This window comes from Lissotriton helveticus, chromosome 4_1, assembly GCF_964261635.1.
Source record: "Lissotriton helveticus chromosome 4_1, aLisHel1.1, whole genome shotgun sequence".
Taxonomy (NCBI): Eukaryota; Metazoa; Chordata; class Amphibia; order Caudata; family Salamandridae; genus Lissotriton; species Lissotriton helveticus.
In genome coordinates, this window is record NC_136063.1 from 1566869774 (window position 1) to 1566891214 (window position 21441).

At 44.2% G+C, this 21441-nt stretch overlaps 1 protein-coding gene across 4 annotated transcripts in view; it reads left to right on the forward strand.

Annotated features, from left to right (window-relative positions):
* C4_1H7orf57 (chromosome 4_1 C7orf57 homolog) overlaps nucleotides 1-4847 on the forward strand; it is a 249703-nt gene extending 244856 nt beyond the window's left edge. For 2 of the 4 annotated variants that reach the window (XM_078688185.1, XM_078688183.1), the window contains exon 9: nucleotides 4466-4847. Coding sequence is in view for 2 of the 4 variants with exons in the window: in XM_078688183.1 (XP_078544309.1) it covers nucleotides 4466-4487 (22 nt within the window). In the remaining 2 variants the exon portion in view is untranslated. The remainder of the gene's footprint in view (nucleotides 1-4465) is intronic. The other 2 variants (XM_078688184.1, XM_078688186.1) reach the window with 2 other exon arrangements.
* The last annotated feature ends 16594 nt before the right edge of the window (nucleotides 4848-21441 follow it).

Consider the following 21441-nt stretch of genomic DNA (forward strand, 5'->3'; position numbering starts at 1 on the left):
CAGTCCCTTTAGGTGGTTTCAAAAGGCCTAGTCTGGCACGAGGTTCGGCGGAACCAGTACCAATGGAACGGGCAGGAGAATGCGCCCCTCGTCACAAGGCGCCCAAGGCCAGGCTAGGGCTGTAACATGGGACCCAATAAAATTGTACTAGCGGAGATTAGTATAGAAATATGGTCACTGCAGGCCACCACCTCCTTCCTAGGGCCTGTATGGTAGGGCCTGCTTTCAGACGCCTTTTTGTGCTATGAAGCACCACAGCAGACCTTATAAATATTAATGAGGCAGGTAGCTTGCGACCCATTTGGCAATCACAAGCAATGTCTCAGAACTGTTGTACATTTCATTTTGTGACTCACTAATTGCTAGTCGCAAACAATTGCCATTTGCGAGTCACAAAATGAAATGGTTTTACATGTGGCCCGTAGTGTTAAGTCTACCTTCACAACTTTCTAAGCTGATACGTTGGTTTTAAGAACCAGGACTGCTTTTCTGTCAAAGATGGTCACTCCCTTCCACTTGGGACAGCATATCACCCTTCCTAGTTTCTATCCTCCTCCACATCCATCTAAAGAGGAGGAAAGATTTCATGGATTGGACCCCAATTCCAATAGATTGATATGAAACAATCATTCTTTAGGAGACCAAAGTCCTTTGAACTCCAGATCCCCCACCGAAGGAAATTAGAATGTGGTGTTGTTTTTCATTTGCAGGATTCACTGCCATTCCCTGATGAAGGGACAGATGTTTTTAAATGCATTTGGCAAGAATGAGTGTTAAAAGTAAATTGTAAATGTGTGAAATTTCAAAATTGAAATAGAGCTAAAAATAACGTTAGGAAATGTGGAACATAAGTGATTTTTAGGCTTATGTGCAGAAAGGAATTATTGACTGAATTTTAATGCATTTTAATTAAATGTGCTTTAAATGATTTCCAGAATGGAAGATGAAAAGATAAAGCCCGCACTTCATTCTGTAGTGAAAAAGGGGCTATAGCAAAACAATCATTGGCAAGGCAAAAGGTCTGGTGTTGGCGGCCAGTATTATGGCAAGTTTTGTTTTGTCATTATTTTTGCAAAACGTAATTGTTTGGGAAGATGTCGGGCCCTCATCAGCTGAAAAAAGCAATTAATTTACTACTGGCAAAAATGCTTTTTTAGTCTGAAAAAAGACACTCCTTACCATAATACTCCCTGGCACTGAAGGGAACTGCTTTGTGTGTGGACTTGTTCCTTGTGAAAGGGCTGCATGCCATAACCCGTAGTGAAGTCAGCCAGTGTCTGAAGTGGGCTGATACTCTGCCTCACAGTGCTTGCTGGACTGGGTGGAAGAAAAATTTAAATAACACCAACCACCGACTAATGAATGATGTCTGACTGGAAACCTGATAAGTAACTATGTGCCTGATTTAGATCTTGGCAGACAAGTTACTCCGTCACAATTGTGACGCATATCCCATCCACCAAAATATAAATCAATTAGGATATAATGAGATTCATATATTGGCGGACGGGATATCTGTAACTGTTGTGACGGAATAGCCCGTCCACCATGATCTAAATCAGGCCCTATGTTATACACATGCGTTTAGCAAAATCAAAAGGTCTTTGCTAACGCAGACCTAAAAGAGTCAATCAGACTGGCATTGGAAGGAGGCCTAATAAATTCCTCAACTGTACTTCCGAAGCAGAGAGGTACCTTCATTTCTTAAATAGTAAAAGGGCCTGTAGATGATGTGATAAGACTGAAGGATATATGCAAGTCTAAGCAGGTATTTGTAAATTATGTGTCCATCCATATTTGGTTGACATGCTCAATAGAATCGGTCAATCAACAAAAGAAATGCCAGTACTGATATGCACAATTTTAACAACAAAGCAACTTTGCACCAAAAACCCGAAAATGAATCAGGAATTGGGGATACTACTCAATAGTTTTTTATTCACATTATTTTCAATATTTGACTTAACATTTGATCTAAATTACAAAAGGATGTATTTACAGTGGACACAAAGGACAAAAACTATATATTAATGAGTCAAACATTCACTCAAGTACATTCATATCACAAGCAACATCATGTATACATACTGGGGAGGAAAAAAGGGGGGATGGAGAAAAATCACAAAAAAATATATACACGGTCTACAAAATTTTTCAAATTTTTTTTTTACAAAACTAATTAGAGTATGAGTACATTCCTATAGTTCTACAGGATCAAATACAACTCATTGAAGACATTTTTACATGGTAATGTACAACACTATGCTTGGGGTTCGGCTAATTGAATACCCAAAGGCATCAGTAGACCAGTGAGGTGGGGCCTACGCGTTTCGAATCCCACTGGAGTCGTGAGGGATTCTCTTCAGGGCCTTTTGAGTTCCTATGCTCGAACAGCGGAGATGTGTCCTTATGACAATTATCCCCGTGTCTTGACTACGCACTGGAGGGAATTGCGGTTGCCTCTATCTTCTAATACAGGTGTATTCTCGATAAACTCCAAACCTGGGACCCAATGGAATAACGGGCTTATATTCTTGCAGGAGCCATCATTGTTTTTTTTTTTTGTTTTTTTTTTGACGTACGGAGCCACGCCGATGAAAAGTGGCATTCGATGATTATTTGGTACCACGGAGTACGGAAGACAGTTTCAGCCTACTCTCGTCCGGAATTCGTGACAGTAATCAGCCGGCGCAGCCGGGTCGGAACCGTCAACGTCTCAACCTGGGCTGTCGGCGTCTCAATCTGCACTACTCCCTCGCGCATGCGTGAGGGAGTAGTGCAGATTGAGACGCCGACAGCCCAGGTTGAGATGTTGACGGTTCCGACCCGGCTGCGCCGGCTGATTACTGTCACGAATTCCGGACCAGAGTAGGCTGAAACTGTCTTCCGTACTCCGTGGTACCAAATAATCATCGAATGCCACTTTTCATCGGCGTGGCTCCGTACGTCAAAAAAAACAATGATGGCTCCTGCAAGAATATAAGCCCGTTATTCCATTGGGTCCCAGGTTTGGAGTTTATCGAGAATACACCTGTATTAGAAGATAGAGGCAACCGCAATTCCCTCCAGTGCGTAGTCAAGACACGGGGATAATTGTCACAAGGACACATATCCGCTGTTCGAGCATAGGAACTCGAAAGGCCCTGAAGAGAATCCCTCACGACTCCAGTGGGATTCGAAACGCGTAGGCCCCACCTCACTGGTCTACTGATGCCTTTGGGTATTCAATTAGCCGAACCCCAAGCATAGTGTTGTACATTACCATGTAAAAATGTCTTCAATGAGTTGTATTTGATCCTGTAGAACTATAGGAATGTACTCATACTCTAATTAGTTTTGTAAAAAAAAATGTTGAAAAATTTTGTAGACCGTGTATATATTTTTTTGTGATTTTTCTCCATCCCCCCTTTTTTCCTCCCCAGTATGTATACATGATGTTGCTTGTGATATGAATGTACTTGAGTGAATGTTTGACTCATTAATATATAGTTTTTGTCCTTTGTGTCCACTGTAAATACATCCTTTTGTAATTTAGATCAAATGTTAAGTCAAATATTGAAAATAATGTGAATAAAAAACTATTGAGTAGTATCCCCAATTCCTGATTCATTTTCGGGTTTTTGGTGCAAAGTTGCTTTGTTGTTAAAATTGTGCATATCAGTACTGGCATTTCTTTTGTTGATTGATGTTTAGGCTCAGCCTTACTGATTAGAGCCAGCCCCCTGTTGTTTTTTGCAATAGAATCGGTAGCAATTCTGCATCACTGTTTGTTATCAACAGGCAAATAGATCCGTCTCTGGCAAACCAAGTGCCAGGCCCACAAGTAGCTACTGTGGCCTTCTTGTAAAGTGGACCAGTCACTGAGATTTGCGGCGTGCCCACCTGGCGTTGAACAGAGATCCCATAGGGTAAAGAAAATGTAATTGGAATTATCACTGGCTGTTCTTTAAAAATCAACATATTTTCATTATGAGATTATTTAAAAAGATGGTCTTTTCATATGTTCAGGGTTTCTGCGTATAAGCAGTACTCATGAATAAGAAATCGGATTACAAGTGCGAAATTTCTCCTTATTGTGGAACTTTGTAGTCATCTATGTAACCATGTGTTATGCTGTTAGTGACACAAATAACTTTCTTTGCATGACAGCTCCTGGATTAAGTGGAGCATTTACATTCCACATCCATTTTCTCAATTGTAAGTGTATTTTTTGTTTGCGGAATATACAAAATGGTATAATGCACCGTCAGTTGAGACAATGCAAGCAGATTCCCTGGCTTGCCAAGTAGATCCTTTTTTCTTTAATTTTAAAAATGTGTTTTGCTTGACACATTAACTCAGTAACTAAAATTCCTCGTTGTAAAACAGGTTTAATCTGTGATATGTAACCACACGAGTTTATGAAAGATGCATTTTGACAATTATTCTGCACATCCATCACCATCTCGTATTTCTTGTTTTTTAGGTTGAGAAATATGCTAGTCTGAATAAACACAGACAGGCTGCATGTTCAAGCACAAACATCAAAGAATTGGACTGGAGCTGACAAAGTTGTATATGAAATATTAGAAAAACAAATAACCATCGGCATCAACAGCAGACATAAAGAAAGAAACCATAGACATATATACTAAAAGGCTATCTGTGGTAGATGCTACATATGTAAACGTGTGTGGTCAGCAAGAGAAGCATGCCATTAGCCTTCAGTTTCTTTATTAATTCCAACAACAGCAAGATTGTATATGCAAGTTTGTATATTTTAAAAATTGTATCGCAATGCAGTTCGATTTATACCATACTGGTGTGAAAGCACTTTTCGTGAATTAATTAAAAAAACTTGTCTGGAAGTCTGCCTCTGAAACAAATATTTTTTCCTTTTGCCACACTTTAATCTCAGGGTATGCATATGTGTAAGATAAGTGAAAAATAACACATTTGTGTGCCAAAAGTGAGCTTTACTTGAGTACTTTTAGGGAACGTACTAGAAGGATCATTGGGATGATGGAATGATAACTGTCTGAACCAAGGTGTGAGTTATCTACCAGATTTCTCCGTAATTATGAAGCCATTTGGTAGTCTACACTTCTAAACCTTTACCAGTCCACTCTGCAAAAGTATCAGTTCAGTGTAACATAGAAATATGTTATAAAATGTAAATCTCACTTAATGTAACATCATTGCCAGGAGGAAACCGTATATTGACAATGTCTGCATCCTTTGGAGACCATATTCCAGCATTTGATGTTTCATAAATTCATATGCTTATATCCTTCCCCATTGACAATCTTGGAGTCCCACTGTAGTATTCAAATAGCATTTTAATGTTAAACAGAGAAGGAAAGCCTTTAAACATTGTTGCTTAACACACTCACCTCAATGAAAAAGGCCCAATCTTTGATCAATAAGGTGAGTGCACAGTGAATACCACTCAACCCAGCTGTGCACAGTCTGCTTCATATATGTTTATTCAAAACCTAGAATTTACCATCCTTGATCAGCCGTCTGTCTCCGGTTAATTCTTTTAGTAGTGTTTATAGACCATTTCTGACTTTTAAAAATAGGCCGTGTGAATCTTGCGGGAGGCTGAGACTCTATTTATAAGATCCTCATCAATTGTTTGCATCATTCCCACAAAGCAAGGCACTGCAAAGTAAATTATTAACTAAAACCCTCAAGGACAGAGAAGGTAGGCTGATATGGATTCAAACAGCCAAGCCTAAGGATACTCCCTTTGCAGAGGATGATTCAGAAGGCTTATATTGTATACCTTAAAAAAGGTTCCAAAGGAGTACATTGTGTGGATGACTTGATTGCAGAGTTTTAATTTAGATGAGGTTCCATCATTTTACAGAGACCCACCTGAAAAGCAGACAAGAGACCAAAGCCCGGTCTCTCAGAAGCTATAAAAACACTATAGAAACTAGCATCTGATAACCCGATGCCTGACCCTGCTATGCTATAAAAGAATAAATCTGTAGAACTATCACCAACATCGAAAAAGCCACTGACAACAGAATCTCTGACTACCGGCTACGATGACACCATCAACGAAGAAGCACTGTCATTCTTTAGAATACTATTGATAAAAACAATGACAAGTGCTGTTGATGGCATCTCCATTGGCGACTATGCCACTTACCGTTTTGACCGCTCTCCTTGGCAATCCTGTCAACAAATTGTTGATGGCCATCCCATCAACAATGGTTCCATTGGCACAGCAATTGTCAAAAATGACCAAACTTCTGATTTCACTGAAAAGCATCCCAATGCCTCTGTTGACAGTTCACACATCCCCAAATAAGATGTCACTCCTGTCACCTTGAAGGCTTTTGGATATTGAATATTAGAAAGATAATGGTCCCTTTGGCCCTGCCTATAGTCCAATACCAATGAAGGTCAAATACCAGGTTCCAGGTGATGATGCGGAGGACGAGATTGATTTTCAGGCCAGTGAGATGGATGAATTGCACATCCCCTACAAGACATATGAAGAATATCATGCTGACAGACAATGGCATGTACAAATATGATCCATACGAGACAGAAGAATGGTACCTTGAGCAATCCATATTTCAAGTACTTACATCATTGGTTAAAGACTTGCAAAAAGTGCTGCCCAATTACTATACATTTCCAAAAACAAGATGTTTTGCCACCAACATGAACATCAATTGCCCGTACTACAGCAGCAGACACTCATGGATGGGGGAATGCGTTTTTAGGTCTCGCGTGGGCGTGGCAGCAAAGCTGCCCCGCCTCTGCGAGAGATCTTGTATATACAAGATTTCTAAAAGGGACTGTAAGCCCCACCCCTCGTTTTCAATGGGGAACGTCAGTGTTTATGATAAACGCTGGCTTCCCAATGGAAAGAAGTGTTTTTGGGTGCCACCCTGTCCGTTTTTCGGACAGCCCCTCCGGACACCGTATCCTGGTTTGCGGCAGACTGTCGTGAAGACTTTTCTTATCTGCTTGTTTATTTTAACAAGCAGATAAGAAAATTCTTCAGTACAGCCCTGAACCAGGCACAGAGCGCTGAGGCGCACGGGGCATGTTTTTCGCAATATCTTTCACTGACAGTGCACGCTCCCTGTAGGCACGGACACCCCTAATTTCTGTAGCTGATGAGGATCTATTGTGGGGAGTCACGGGCCAACCACATGCATAGAGCAATACACGAGTGTAGAGTGGGGAGGAAGACGGGGGCCATATTTCACATATTTCAGGCAGCCTGTTGAACACACCACAGGAAAACGATTGATCCCGCCTGCTTTATGTATTAGACGGTGTAATACCACACAAAATCCTTTCCACACTATCCCACAAAAAAAAATGATTTATTCTTGAATCCAATACCCCGCTGACTTATCCATGGGCAGATAATGCCCTGATTAATGGGCCTGCCTGCATCTTAACAAGGCTGGGAGAATGAAAGGCAGGGATCGGAGACAGGGGCCAGGGCGGGAGACCGCGGCCTGCCACCTCCTCCTGTTTTCCCAAGACCAGCTCTGCAGCGAAGCTCAAGGTTTTATTACAAAGCTTAGTCTCGCTTCCCTCCAACCCGAGCTCTGCTGTCTCCTAGGCTCGGTAGACTGCTTGTAGCCATCGAGCACTGGAGAAAACCTTCTGGAACCTGGACGGGTTTTAAATATAAGCAACTCTCAATTCCTTAAGAAAGCCTTTAGAACTCATTACTTAAATATTTTTGTGGGATGTTCGCCATACAATAATAGAAAGAAATTGCATATGTGACCCGTTTGACCTTTTTGCAAGAATAAAGGAATTCCTCTTCCTTATCACGAAATTAATATGCGCCTGAAGCACTGTATTTGATATCAAGTCAAGTCAAAAAAGTCTTTATTGCGATTCTTCATCATAAAAGACATTCTAAAACAATAATTCCAAACAGCATAAATAACAACATATACAAAAGTCTTTCTAAAAACCAGAACTACACTGGCACCTAAATATTTTAAATAAGCTAAAAATAGGATTAAATGTACAATAGGCAATAGACTTAGACATATTTAAAAACAATCTTGTTTATAATCTCAATATGAGCCACAAAACCTACTATTGTGCTCCACTAACTCCCTGGGTCCGGTAACCATAACATCACTCAGCCTATAAGCTGGGACCTAACTTTTTTACCCGAAGGACCCAGGCCCAGCTCAGAAATTTTGCAACGCTGATTATGATTACTTTAGTAGTGTCATTCCTCAAAATTCTACTTGCCACCTGTGCCGAGCTTGTGCCCATAAGCCTACACACAGGTTTAATCCATACATGCCTAGGTTGGTGGTATGCAGGACAGACAAATAAAAAGTGATCGGTGGTTTCGATGTGATCTATACAAAATACACATTTATCACTGCTAGCAGGATCCCATCTACTGGTTAACCAACGTAGAGGTTGTGAGCCTACTCTAAACTGTTGGTACAATTTACGATCTAGTGGCTTTGTAATAGTGTCCCAGTACTCTTCCAGGCGGGGATCATCCTTAATGTCAAGGAAGGTTGCTGTCAAGGAACTGCCTAACTGGGACGAGAGCCTCTTAGTTTTGATCATATCCCAGTACACGTTACTATAAATCTTTTTGGAGGGAAACACAGCTCTATCGGGATTAGCCCAAAGCTCCCCCATCCCCATAAGTGTCAAAATTGATTTAATTTCAACCAGCTAGGAGGTCATATAAGAGCCAGCCAGCCCTCTAACTTCTAGCATAGCTTTGGCGTATAAAGAAAGTTCAGGAGTGGTCCATAAACGTCTCCAAAACGCATGGGGTCTAAACCTTGCCACATCCTCGACTGCCTGACATCCAAAATCCACAAGTAGGGGAATACGTGGCGAAGATTGGGGTAGTCCCACCGCAGACCTAAAAAATGTGTTCTGTGCAACGGTGATAAGAGGCAAATTGCTAAAACCCCACAGTTCGGCACCACACATGATTGTGGGCAGAATCTTTGAGCCATACATTTTAATAAGGGGGGCAATAGGTTTAGTGAGTGACTGCCTATGCTCTTTAATCAGTGCACCACCTAGTTGAGTATGTTTTAAGGCTCAGCAAATCAAAATGGGGAGAGAGGACTAGATAGGCTAGTCCGGATCCCCTGGTTTATATGCAGTAATATCAAGAAAGGACTAGCTTAGTTGTGTTGGCGAGACTCAGAGGGTACGTCTGTGGGCAAACCATTTGGTTTGGTCATGAAGCCCTCACCCACCAACCTAGGTGGTGGCATGCTTCATCATCGGGCCCACCACAGTGACACCGAATGTGTCCCGGGTATGCTGCGACTCCAGATTACTGAGGAGCTGGTATACTTACTGAGTGTGCTGTGATAAGTGGGTGTGAACGTGATGTTAAAAGCTATGCAGGTAGTCCCAGTTCCCGAGGGTATAAGGATAATTTTAATATCTGGGCCCCTGCTAGCAGATAAAAAAGGCAAGTGGACGTTGTGGAGTGAATTATGAGCTCCTACGTCCTATGTGGTCTACATGTTTAAGCCAGGCCTTTTGTTTACAACTGGCTTTCCTCAGGACCAATGAGTATGTGTGGGTGATAAAGTAAATAAGCTATATTAAATGGTTGGTGTGTGTTAAAAAGTGTCGCACTCGCTAAGGTGCTATACGTGTTAGAGGGGGATTCCCTCTGCTTTACTGTACATATAACATAAAGACACAAACAGACATACAAGGTAGAGCCAATGAGAATTGTATATTTGTAACACAACATGTTGCCGGCTTCTAAGGTGCGTGAACGACCTAGAGCGGCAGGTAGAACGTGGCCATGAGGATTTGCATGGCAGGTGTGATTATAGCGTAGTGGCGGTGGTGGGCTAAACAGCGATGCGAGCGTAGCGTGAGGTGCAGGTAAGTATAATACATATTTCCTCACACTTGCTATTTGCTGTTAAAGCCTCCTGGGTCACCTGGCAGGGAGAGAAGACCCTAGGCATTGCAAAAAGGTATAGGTTAGGGCTTAACCTGTGGAAAAAAGATACTGCTGCTTACCCAGTTCGTAGAGGTGAATCACCATGTTTACTCACGGAATTGCCGATCTGCGTGCTCCTGCGACCTATCGTCCTGCTCCGGTGTCCCGAGTGAGAGTTTAGAGCTTCGAGGATGGCTTTAAATAGCCTGTTTCATTCGCAGCACCAGGGGCAGGACTGAAAATAGAGGGTGTGGTCGCGCAGAAAGCGTGGAGTCATCTCCCGTACTGCGCATGTGTGCGAGACAAGCGCTGGTAGCGGTCAATGCTGGTTTCGCGCATGCGCGGAGTATAGACTCTGTGCTGGTGCGCTTGCGCAATGGGTGCTATTGCGGTTCAATGGTGATGGCAGCGTGAGGGGGTAACTAACCATGTTGCGGTCAAGTAAAATGATACGACTATGTGCCAATCGTGTTGGGGACTGAAGGGTGAATTTAAAAATAAGATTTAAAATGAGATTAGAGGGGATAAAAATAGTACAGACTTGGGACAGACCACGAGTCAGAGCGAGTCTAGGAATGGAACAAGGAGCCGGTTAGTTTGACAGCGCATTCCACGGAATGGAATCATTAAGCCCCTCTATATGTGTAGAGAGGCGGTATATCCAGCGCTGTTCTTTGGTGAGAAGAGTTTTCTCATTGCAGTCAGATACTGCGAATTGTTCAATTACTGTCCATGTAAAGTCATTTGGGGTGTGATTTTGGGTGAGGAAGTGTTGTGTCAGTTTACTGATGTTTTTACCACAGCGCATGGTGCTTCTGTGTTCAGTCATCCTGGTTCTGACTTTTCGGGTGGTCATGCCAATGTATCTGAGACCACACCGGCATGTGATGAGGTACACAAGATTGGATGAGTTACAATTGGTAAACTGGCGTTGTATCCAGGTTTTGCCGTTTTCCAGGGACAGTGTTTTGGAAGGGGTGGTCAAATGACAGACACTACAGTTGTTACAGGGTTGGTGGCCTGTTATTTTGGGTAGGCCCCATGCGTTTAAGATCGTGTTGCCTGTCGGCCGGGGATTTTTCTTGGGTCTAGTGGACACCAATTGGTCTTTAAGGTTCTTCGCTCTTTTGTAAGCGAACCGTGGTGGCTCCCACTTTCTAGTGCCAGAATTAATGATCTTCCAGTTTTTGCGGATTATGTTGGATACCTGGTTAGAGGCTGTGTTGTAGGTAGTGACGCGCGTCAAGGTGGGCGTTTCCGGTGGTTTGACGAGGGTTTCCAAGAGTGCTTCTCTATTCTGGTTGCGTGCTCTTTTGCAGGTTTTGGAGATGATTCTAGTGGGGTAGCCTCGATCCTCAAGTTTGTGGACTAGTGCCTTGGACTGTGATTCGAAATCCTGAATTTTGCTACAATTGCGTCGTATGCGCAGAAATTGACCGAATGGTAAATTCTCCCTGAGCGGTCTGGGGTGGAAACTGTCAAATCTCAGCAATGAGTTCCGCGATGTTGGTTTATAGTGTGTGGTGGTAGTCAGGCCCCTCTGTTCAGCTCTGATATTGAGGTCAAGGAAGGCGAGTTCAGTGGCACTGCTAGTGCAGGTGAACCGAAGGTAGGAGTCGCGGTTGTTAATCCATGTTAGGAAGTCCTTCAATGTGTCCTCATTGCCTTCCCAGATAATGAAAATGTCGTTGATGTAGCGACGCCAAGTTACAATGTTTGCTGAGTAAGGGTTAGTGGGGGCATCAATGTGCGTCCGTTCAAAATGATGAACGTACAGCCCCGCACAAGGAGTTCGGTTTTGCTAGTCGTTCTCCATCAGGAGAACTCCACGTCATTTCATCCTGGACTGTGCATCCCTCGCGTTGAAAGAGAACTATTTTGAATATGAGGGTAAGTTCTTTCTCCAGACCAACGGAACCTCTATGGGGAGTGTTTTTGCCCCTAGCGTGGCGGGGCTGTACGTTCATCATTTTGAACGGACGCACATTGATGCTCCCACTAACCCTTACTCGGCAAACATTGTAACTTGGCGTCGCTACATCGACGACATTTTCATTATCTGGGAAGGCAATGAGGACACATTGAAGGGCTTCCTAACATGGATTAACAACCGCGACTCCTACCTTCGGTTCACCTGCACTAGCAGTCCCACTGAACTCGCCTTCCTCGACCTCAATATCAGAGCTGAACAGAGGGGCCTGACTACCACCACACACTATAAACCAACATCGCGGAACTCATTGCTGAGATTTGACAGTTTCCACCCCAGACCGCTCAGGGAGAATTTACCATTCGGTCAATTTCTGCGCATACGACGCAATTGTAGCAAAATTCAGGATTTCAAATCACAGTCCAAGGCACTAGTCCACAAACTTGAGGATCGAGGCTACCCCACTAGAATCATCTCCAAAACCTGCAAAAGAGCACGCAACCAGAATAGAGAAGCACTCTTGGAAACCCTCGTCAAACCACCGTAAACGCCCACCTTGACGTGCGTCACTACCTACAACACAGCCTCTAACCAGGTATCCAACATAATCCGCAAAAATTGGAAGATCATTAATTCTGGCACCAGAAAGTGGGAGCCACCACGGTTCGCTTACAAAAGAGCGAAGAACCTTAAAGACCAATTGGTGTCCACTAGACCTAAGAAAAATCCCTGGCCGACAGGCAACACGATCTTAAACGCATGGGGCCTACCCAAAATAACATGCCACCAACCCTGTAACAACTGTAGTGTCTGTCATTTGACCACCCCTTCCAAAACACTGTCCCTGGAAAACGGCAAAACCTGGATACAACGCCAGTTTACCAATTGTAACTCATCCAATCTTGTGTACCTCATCACATGCCGGTGTGGTCTCAGATACATTGGCATGACCACCCGAAAAGTCAGAACCAGGATGACTGAACACAGAAGCACCATGCGCTGTGGTAAAAACATCAGTAAACTGACACAACACTTCCTCACCCAAAATCACACCCCAAATGACTTTACATGGACAGTAATTGAACGATTCGCAGTATCTGACTGCAATGAGAAAACTCTTCTCACCAAAGAACAGCGCTGGATATACCGCCTCTCTACACATATAGAGGGGCTTAATGATTCCATTCCGTGGAATGCGCTGTCAAACTAACCGGCTCCTTGTTCCATTCCTAGACTCGCTCTGACTCGTGGTCTGTCCCAAGTCTGTACTATTTTTATCCCCTCTAATCTCATTTTAAATCTTATTTTTAAATTCACCCTTCAGTCCCCAACACGATTGGCACATAGTCGTATCATTTTACTTGACCGCAACATGGTTAGATACCCCCTCACGCTGCCATCACCATTGAACCGCAATAGCACCCATTGCGCAAGCGCACCAGCACAGAGTCTATACTCCGCGCATGCGCGAAACCAGCATTGACCGCTACCAGCGCTTGTCTCGCACACATGCGCAGTACGGGAGATGACCACGCTTTCTGCGCGACCACACCCTCTATTTTCAGTCCTGCCCCAGGTGCTGCGAATGAAACAGGCTATTTAAAGCCGTCCTCGAAGCTCTAAACTCTCACTCGGGACACCGGAGCAGGACGATAGGTCGCAGGAGCACGCAGATCGGCAATTCCGTGAGTAAACATGGTGATTTACCTCTGCGAACTGGGTAAGCAGCAGTATCTTTTTTCCACAGGTTAAGCCCTAACCTATACCTTTTTGCAATGCCTAGGGTCTTCTCTCCCTGCCAGGTGACCCAGGAGGCTTTAACAGCAAATAGCAAGTGTGAGGAAATATGTATTATACTTACCTGCACCTCACGCTACGCTCGCATCGCTGTTTAGCCCACCACCGCCACTACGCTGTAAATAACGCTATATTCACACCTGCCATGCAAATCCTCATGGCCACGTTCTACCTGCCGCTCTAGGTCGATCACGCACCTTAGAAGCCGGCAACATGTTGTGTTACAAATATACAATTCTCATTGGCTCTACCTTGTATGTCTGTTTGTGTCTTTATGTTATATGTACAGTAAAGCAGAGGGAATCCCCCTCTAACACGTATAGCACCTTAGCGAGTGCGACACTTTTTAACACACACCAACCACTTAATATAGTTTATTTACTTTATCACCCACACATACTCATTGGTCCTGAGGAAAGCCAGTTGTAAACAAAAGGTCTGGCTGAAACATGTAGACCACATAGGACGTAGGAGCTTATAATTCACTCCACAACGTCCACTTGCCTTTTTTATCTGCTAGCAGGGGCCCAGATATTAAAATTATCCTTATACCCTCGGGAACTGGGACTACCTGCATAGCTTTTAACATCACGTTCACACCCACTTATCACAGCACACTCAGTAAGTATACCAGCTCCTCAGTAATCTGGAGTCGCAGCACACCCGGGACACATTCGGTGTCACTGTGGTGGGCCCGATGATGAAGCATGCCACCAACTAGGTTGGTGGGTGAGGGCTTCATGACCAAACCAAATGGTTTGCCCACAGACGTACCCTCTGAGTCTCGCCAACACAACTAAGCTAGTCCTTTCTTGATATTACTGTATGTTTTAAGGCTAACATATCAATTTGGGGCTTCCAGCTCATTTTGTCACTATAGGTAACTCCCAGATACGTAAAAACTGATGTTTGCTCCAGGAGATCACCACCCATAAAGACCCTTGCTCTAACCGGCCTAGACCCATGGAGCACCATAAACTTGGTTTTTCCCACATTGACCTTCAGCTCATGTTCGCGGCAAAACACCTCAAAACGAGACAGTGCTAGTTGTAATCCCTGTCTCGTCTTGGATATAAGCAGGGTGTCGTCCGCGAACATGAGCAGTGGGACTTTCATGCCAGCGAGCATTGGGGCGTCAGTTGGGTGATTAGCAAAATAATGGACCACCCCAACGGACCTGTGCATAAACTCATGAAGTTTGACTAAAATAGCAACCAGCTCCTTAGGCATCCCCTGCTTCAAGAGTACTTCCCATAATTTTGCCCTTGGCACAAGGTCAAAAGCGGATCTTAGATCCACAAAGGCCGCAAAGAGCATACCCCCCCCTCCCTAAAAATACCTCTTTCCAATACAAGAGTACAAAACGGAAGGCCTGATCCAGGGTCCCTATATGTGACCGAAAGCCTGCCTGGAGGGGGGTTAAGATATCTTCTTCTGTCATCCATCTCTGGATTCTCCCGAGTACTAGGCGGGCAAATATTTTCTGCAGCGCATCTATTAGGCTAATTGGCCGGAGCAGAGCGGTCGCCTTTCTTATAGATCGGTAAGATCTCCGCTCCGAACCAAGAATCTGGGACCGATGCGCCACTAGCTAGGGCATTAGCTAATACAGTGATATATGGGGCCCATATAGCAGGCTCGTGCTTAAAAAGGGCTGCAGGGATGCTGTCGGGTCCAGGGGCTTTTCCACTTGGAATCCTTTTCAACACAGACTCAACCTCACTGTGTAAATACCAACGGAGCATCACATCTAGGGGGCAGAACAACCTTGGCATTCCCATCCAGCATCTTAAATTGATTTGATATCGTTTTTGGCATACAATTTGAATATTTTTTTCTACTTTAAACAGGACTGAAATGATTTGTGTTTGCTGCGTGGGAGTGAGAGTTTACTTTTGTGTTTTCGAAGTTATACGATGTGGTGATTTACATAATATTTAAATCAGTCATTTCTCAAGATGAAAGCCCCAGTATTTTGATGTAAAGGGCTGACACATTCCTATGTCTGCCTGTAGTTCCTGTATTGGCGCAGTCACCTGAGAACCTGTTCGCAGAAACAAACATTGCTTTAGTGACTTTAGCAGTTACAGTGGCTACAGAGATTCCCTATATTAATATATGTGTACAATTAATAGTTTTTTAGACTAATACCGCATGTCGCATTTTTCAATACTCTCTGCACACGTTAGAGCACGGCCCTGCACTTGTACATTTTTTCATTTTGGTAGGTGCATCACTTACAGAGAAAAGGAAGTCATACATTTACTGTTTGGCTAACTTTTATCACACTGCGCCCCCACTCCTTTTACACAGCGACACCTTGGCGACTAGTGTGAGCCCGGTGATGCCAAACCTGTCCACTGTGACACGTTTCCTACCGAGAAAGCACGTGATACAAAATACACCTTCCTCTGTACTCCACACACACACTGATCCCACCCACACATGGATTTACTCCAGACAAGATCAGCCACGCCTCCATCGTGTGCCCTGCACTCCATTGCAGGGGTGCTGCCAGGGACGTCACCTCACTAAAGGCCGAGGGGACAACGTGTGCCCCGCTGACTTTGAGAACACCACAAATGCCACCAGAAGAAAGGCAGGTGGACAGCTCCTTAATGCTCGCTCCCCATCTTTCACGTTTTATGGAGCTGCTGCTGCCCCCCTGGTTCCGGCTCCACTGCTCAGCTGCGAGTGATCTGAGGCACATGCTACTAGCCTCTCACTATCCCTCCAGCTAGCGCTGCGGTGCACACTACAGCGCATTTGCTGCTGCACCAATTGTTGCACAGGCGCTACAGGGTGCGCACATCAGCGTGGACCGTGTTCCTCACATGCACAACAGTTCACTAGTTCTTGCACCAATCCTACACACACACTCACACTCTCCCTCGGAGCAAGGCTACATCAGTGGACCCCACGCACACACCCTCCATCCAACACATCGCCCTCCGTCACAAGACTCTTGCCACTAGTGCAGGCCTGTCCCTCACGTAGTAACACCAACATTCCCCCACCTCACAGGGAGTGTCCGGAACGGGGAGACTGAGACAGCAATAATTTGGAAGAGCACATCCCGCTTATTGCACTGTTTCCATGGCGACGCAGAGCTTCTGTAACCCCGGGAATAGTGATGTGTGTCTGAAGCCATCACTGTATCCGTGTGGAGACCCAGGTCAGTTGTTTTACCCCACTGGGAGGGGGTCTGAAGTGTGTCATCTATTCGGTATATCTGCTGTTTCATTGGGATCCATTCTTGCCGCACAGAGGCTGCGGCTCTCTGGAGTTCTTGTGTTGTAACGTATGCGACGGGTTCTACAAATTATACAAAGAACATGATTTCCCCAAACATTTCCTGCAGTTTATCAAGAGTAAAATGACTTTATAAATGTTTAATTCACCGAGCCGCTGTTACAAAGGCGGGTTACTGAGGACCCCAGGGCTTCATTTTAACAAGCATTTGCAATGCAATAGGTCTCGTATTTGCGAAAGTTTAAGCTATTGGCATTGTAAATGACAATGCCTTTCATTTATGTTTTAAAAACCAACATGTAAATAAAAGGCATTGCCATTTACAATGTCAATAGCTCAAAATCTAACAACTGCGAGACCTATTGCATTGCAAATGCTTGTTGATACTATGGTTAGGGACTTCAGCTTATTCCTTTCCTGAATTTCATGATTGTGAAAGTGCTAGGCAATATGGCATGAGAGCCATACTGGCTTATTCTCATAGCCCCAACATGCCCCATATCCGTGGGGCTCCTACTCTCCGAGGTGCAGAGGATCCAACTGACATCGCTGCTAAAACTTCCATCTTATTCTGAAGATCAGTTGTCTACCTCAACCAAGCATTGCTAACATTGTCAGCAGCGGTCTGGAGTAATGCTTAGAGAAATTGTGTCAAGCTATAACTGTGTTTGCCAACAAGACGTGTGAAGCAAATTAGAAACGGTTCTTCAACTGGTGCAATAGCTAGGGTCTGCATCTGCTTTAACTCTCCAAATCCTACTGTACCTTCTACAGTTAGCATATTCAGGTCTGAGGCACACTTCCATCAAAGTACATCATGCAGCTATTTTTATTTTTCAGAAAAGCCGCTGACCAGCCATCGCCGTGGACTAAGAGTCATCAAGGAATTTATCAAAGGACTCCTCAGGGCTTTCCCTCCTGTGTGACGTCTATCAGTCTTCTGACAGTTCAGTATGGTGTTGTCACAATTGATGAGAACTCCTTTAGAACCCTTTCACAGACAGAAATAAAATATCTTGGAAGGTTACACTCCTGGCATCATAGGCAAAGGGCGTAATACAAAAAACATTTCTGCAGTTCTGTAAGGATAGGGTTACCTTGAGAATAAATCCTCGCTAGGTTCCTAAAGTGGCAACTAATTTTCATCTTAATGAATCAGTTTTATTAAAAACATGTTTCCAAAATCCAGCATGTTTGGCTGAGAGAGCGCTGCACACCTTGCAAGTCAGTTGATGTGCAAGGATCTATATTAACAGTACAAATGACCACTTGTTAGTTTATGGGCATCTTCAGAAAGGACAACCGCTGTTGAAACAGGTGCTACTAGCTGCTGTTTGCTCATGTATAATTATGTTATCCTGCTTGTTATTAGAGGGTGGGCAAGGCAGACAATTCATGGGAAGAGCAGAACCAGGGGCCGTATTACACAGTGCCCCAGGAGTGCAACAGGCGTTTGCACCCTCTTTGGCCACCCCTGGGGCACTTTGGTATTACAGAAGGGGCTGCAGACACTTACGCAGCCCCTTCTGTTATACTGAAAGCACTGGCGCACATACAGCACCAGTGGTTTCTCAAGAGGATGTTCCCTCATTTGATGGGGGCGTACCTCCATGCAAATGAGGGAATCCCTTTGCCTCTGTGGCCAAGCCATATTATAGACGTGGGCGCAAAGGCAAAGAAGCTGTCAGGAGACTCACTGACAGTGCACCACCTAAAAGGTGGCTCACTTTCAGTGCACCCCCTGATGGCGGCCCTCTGGAGGGGGAAAATTGGGTCCCTGAACCCCCAAACATCCCCTTGCAGGAAGGTGCAGTTACTCACTGGTCCCACTTGCAAGGGGATCTCTAACCCTCTTTAAAAATGGTGGCTGGTTGCCGCCTGCACAGTCAAACATGGAGCGGCTGCTGTAAAGGAAAGAAAGCAGCGGGAGGGCCCGCTGGTACCATGCACTGTTCACTGGGTTCTGTTCCAAAAACGCCTTACTATTAAATCAAGTAATCAAAAATCTAGATATATGTCATCTGTATATACGTAGTTTTTCAAAAACACAAATCCAATTTGTCAATATCAATCAAAGTTCAAATTATAGGAAACATAAGTTCCTATTTAATGAAGTACATAAGAATTCAATATTGATACTGCTTGCAGCATAAACAAAACCATAATACAGAACAAAAAACTTCTGTTCAAATCTTCACCCGTTTTTCAAGTGCTACCCGATGCATTTCGGGACCAAAGAGTCCCTTCCTTAGGGGCAAACCTACAACAAATATTCACTCATTATTGACCTTGTCGATAATACAACGGTGTGATATTACACTCAACAGCTTTAAGTTAACAAAAGTATGGTATGTTGCTTATATTGAACACACCTAAATGAAAACCTTATAGAAAACAGATATTAACAGAAAAGTAACCCAAAGATTGCCTCTGTGCAGTGCTGAAGGTGAAAAGATCAAGTGTTGTTTACAAAATGTTATTGTACAAAAAAAAATTCGCTGTGCAATGCGAGGTATATCTGATTCCAAATAACTACAATCGTCAAGCACTCACCATAGCGGCTGCTGTAAAGCCACTCCCATTTTCACCTGAATACGTTGCCCCCAAAGCAGCACAAGATTATTGTTACCCTGGGTAATAGGACACACCTTCCCTGTTTGCACCGGGCGCACCTGTTTTAACCAGTTCTGTGCTGCCGTCGGCATTTGGCCGACGGCAGCACTACCTCCCTAGTGCTGCGGTCGGCCAACAGCCGACGCAGCCCCGCCCACCCTTTAGAACGCCCGAACGCGGCGGAAAAACCGCTGCCAAGCCAGGAAAAAACCCATCATGCATTCATAGCTGCCAAGTTTCCCAGGTCCATGCGTGACTATCTGCTCCAGTTTATGTTTTATCTTTGTATCCTGGGATTTGTGATTCTGGTTTTATACAGGACTAGCAGCCCGTCCCGACGTTGTCCGAGGAATAAAAGAAATGTGTAAAATGTTAGTACAGAAATCGGCATGTGTTTTTTAATGGCAGCCCCCTGTGAGAAGGTTTGATGTACTCCAAAGTGTGAAAGTCTGTTTTATTTCGCGCAGCAATTGTACAGAGTGGCCCTGCGAGAATGCCTTTCTCTGTAATTCCGAAATACTGTCCGCACTCAGTAATGATTGTGTTGTTGGCGAAATGTTGTGAATGAGAATGGGAGTGTGTTCGTACCTTCAGAATCGTTGTTTCCCTCGTCTAGCCCCCTATTTGGAACGTGGTTGTTTGCCAAATACATTAAGGGTTTGCATAGTTCTCTGCGCAAGTACTGTGCAAAATTTGGAAATATAGCGTGATTGGTTGTTTTTGGAAGCCGCGCCCCTTTTTTAACCCTGACCCCACTGATGAACGAACGCGTATGTTTTAGAAAGCGAAGGGCCTTTATGTGCGCAACTTTTGACCATATTTTGGAAATGATGATGGGCAAAAATTATTGTGAGTGTTGAGAGTAAAGTGTTTTAAATGTTTGTGGCGATGGTTTTTTTGTGTTCATAAGGCCGCGCCTCTTTTACTTGTGCCCGCCCCTTATGACAGCGTGCGTGTGTGAACAATGGTGCCACGCCTCTTTTACTTGTTGCCGCCCCTGTAAAAAGCTGTGCCCCTTTGTTTATGGCATTGACGGCCCCTGTGATATATCGGCGAGTGTTTTAGTGATCTTGTGCCTGAAGTCACTGCCCATGTAAGTCGCATGGCATTAGTTGTATTTTGTGCCATGCTCCTCTGACAATGTTTCCGCCGACCTTTTTAGTTACACATGCCCACGCTACTCGGTAACAGCAGAACAACGCTGTTTATGTTGGAGAAAGCTGTGAACGTAGCGCCGAGTAGTTTGGCAATCTTTTCTGTAGCGCCGAGTGGTTTGGCAATGTTTTCTGTGTGCCTGAAGTCGCAGCCCATTTCTGTGTGCCTGAAGTCGCAGCCCATGTAACAGAGTGAAGTTGGTGCCGCCCACATGTTTACTTTGACACGGCCATGCTACTCCCTAACAGCAGAACAACGCCCACAAGGAACTACTTTACCCCTAATGTTGTTTGCACTTCGTAATGTATATGGTGGGCATATGTATAGCCTATGTCCATCTCCTGGAACTCCCCTTTACAACGCTGTATTGGGTGTCGTGATTGGTGGTGTACTTCTGGAGTTTACCCGCCTCAAAGGTTCCCAGTTCTCTCTTTAAAATAGTAGTATAGATTAACAAGACTACAGGTCCCAGAATGCAAATAAACACTTGGAATGGAATGTACCTGGCGAATCCTGAAAAAAATATTTTAAAGTTACAGAAAGTAAATACTTTATGCTAAACAGAACCTCACTAGTCATTCTCTACTCAAACCAACATTTTCTTATTTCCTTGTTGCCTTTCGTATCTCTAACTCTCTTCACTGTATCATTTCATAGTTTCTGAATCCCCCATGTTCCATCAAGTTTCCTCGTTAGTGTGGCCTTCATATGCATTGTGTGGGGACTACCCAAAGTTGTCAGGCAGCTAATGACATAGCCAACTCGT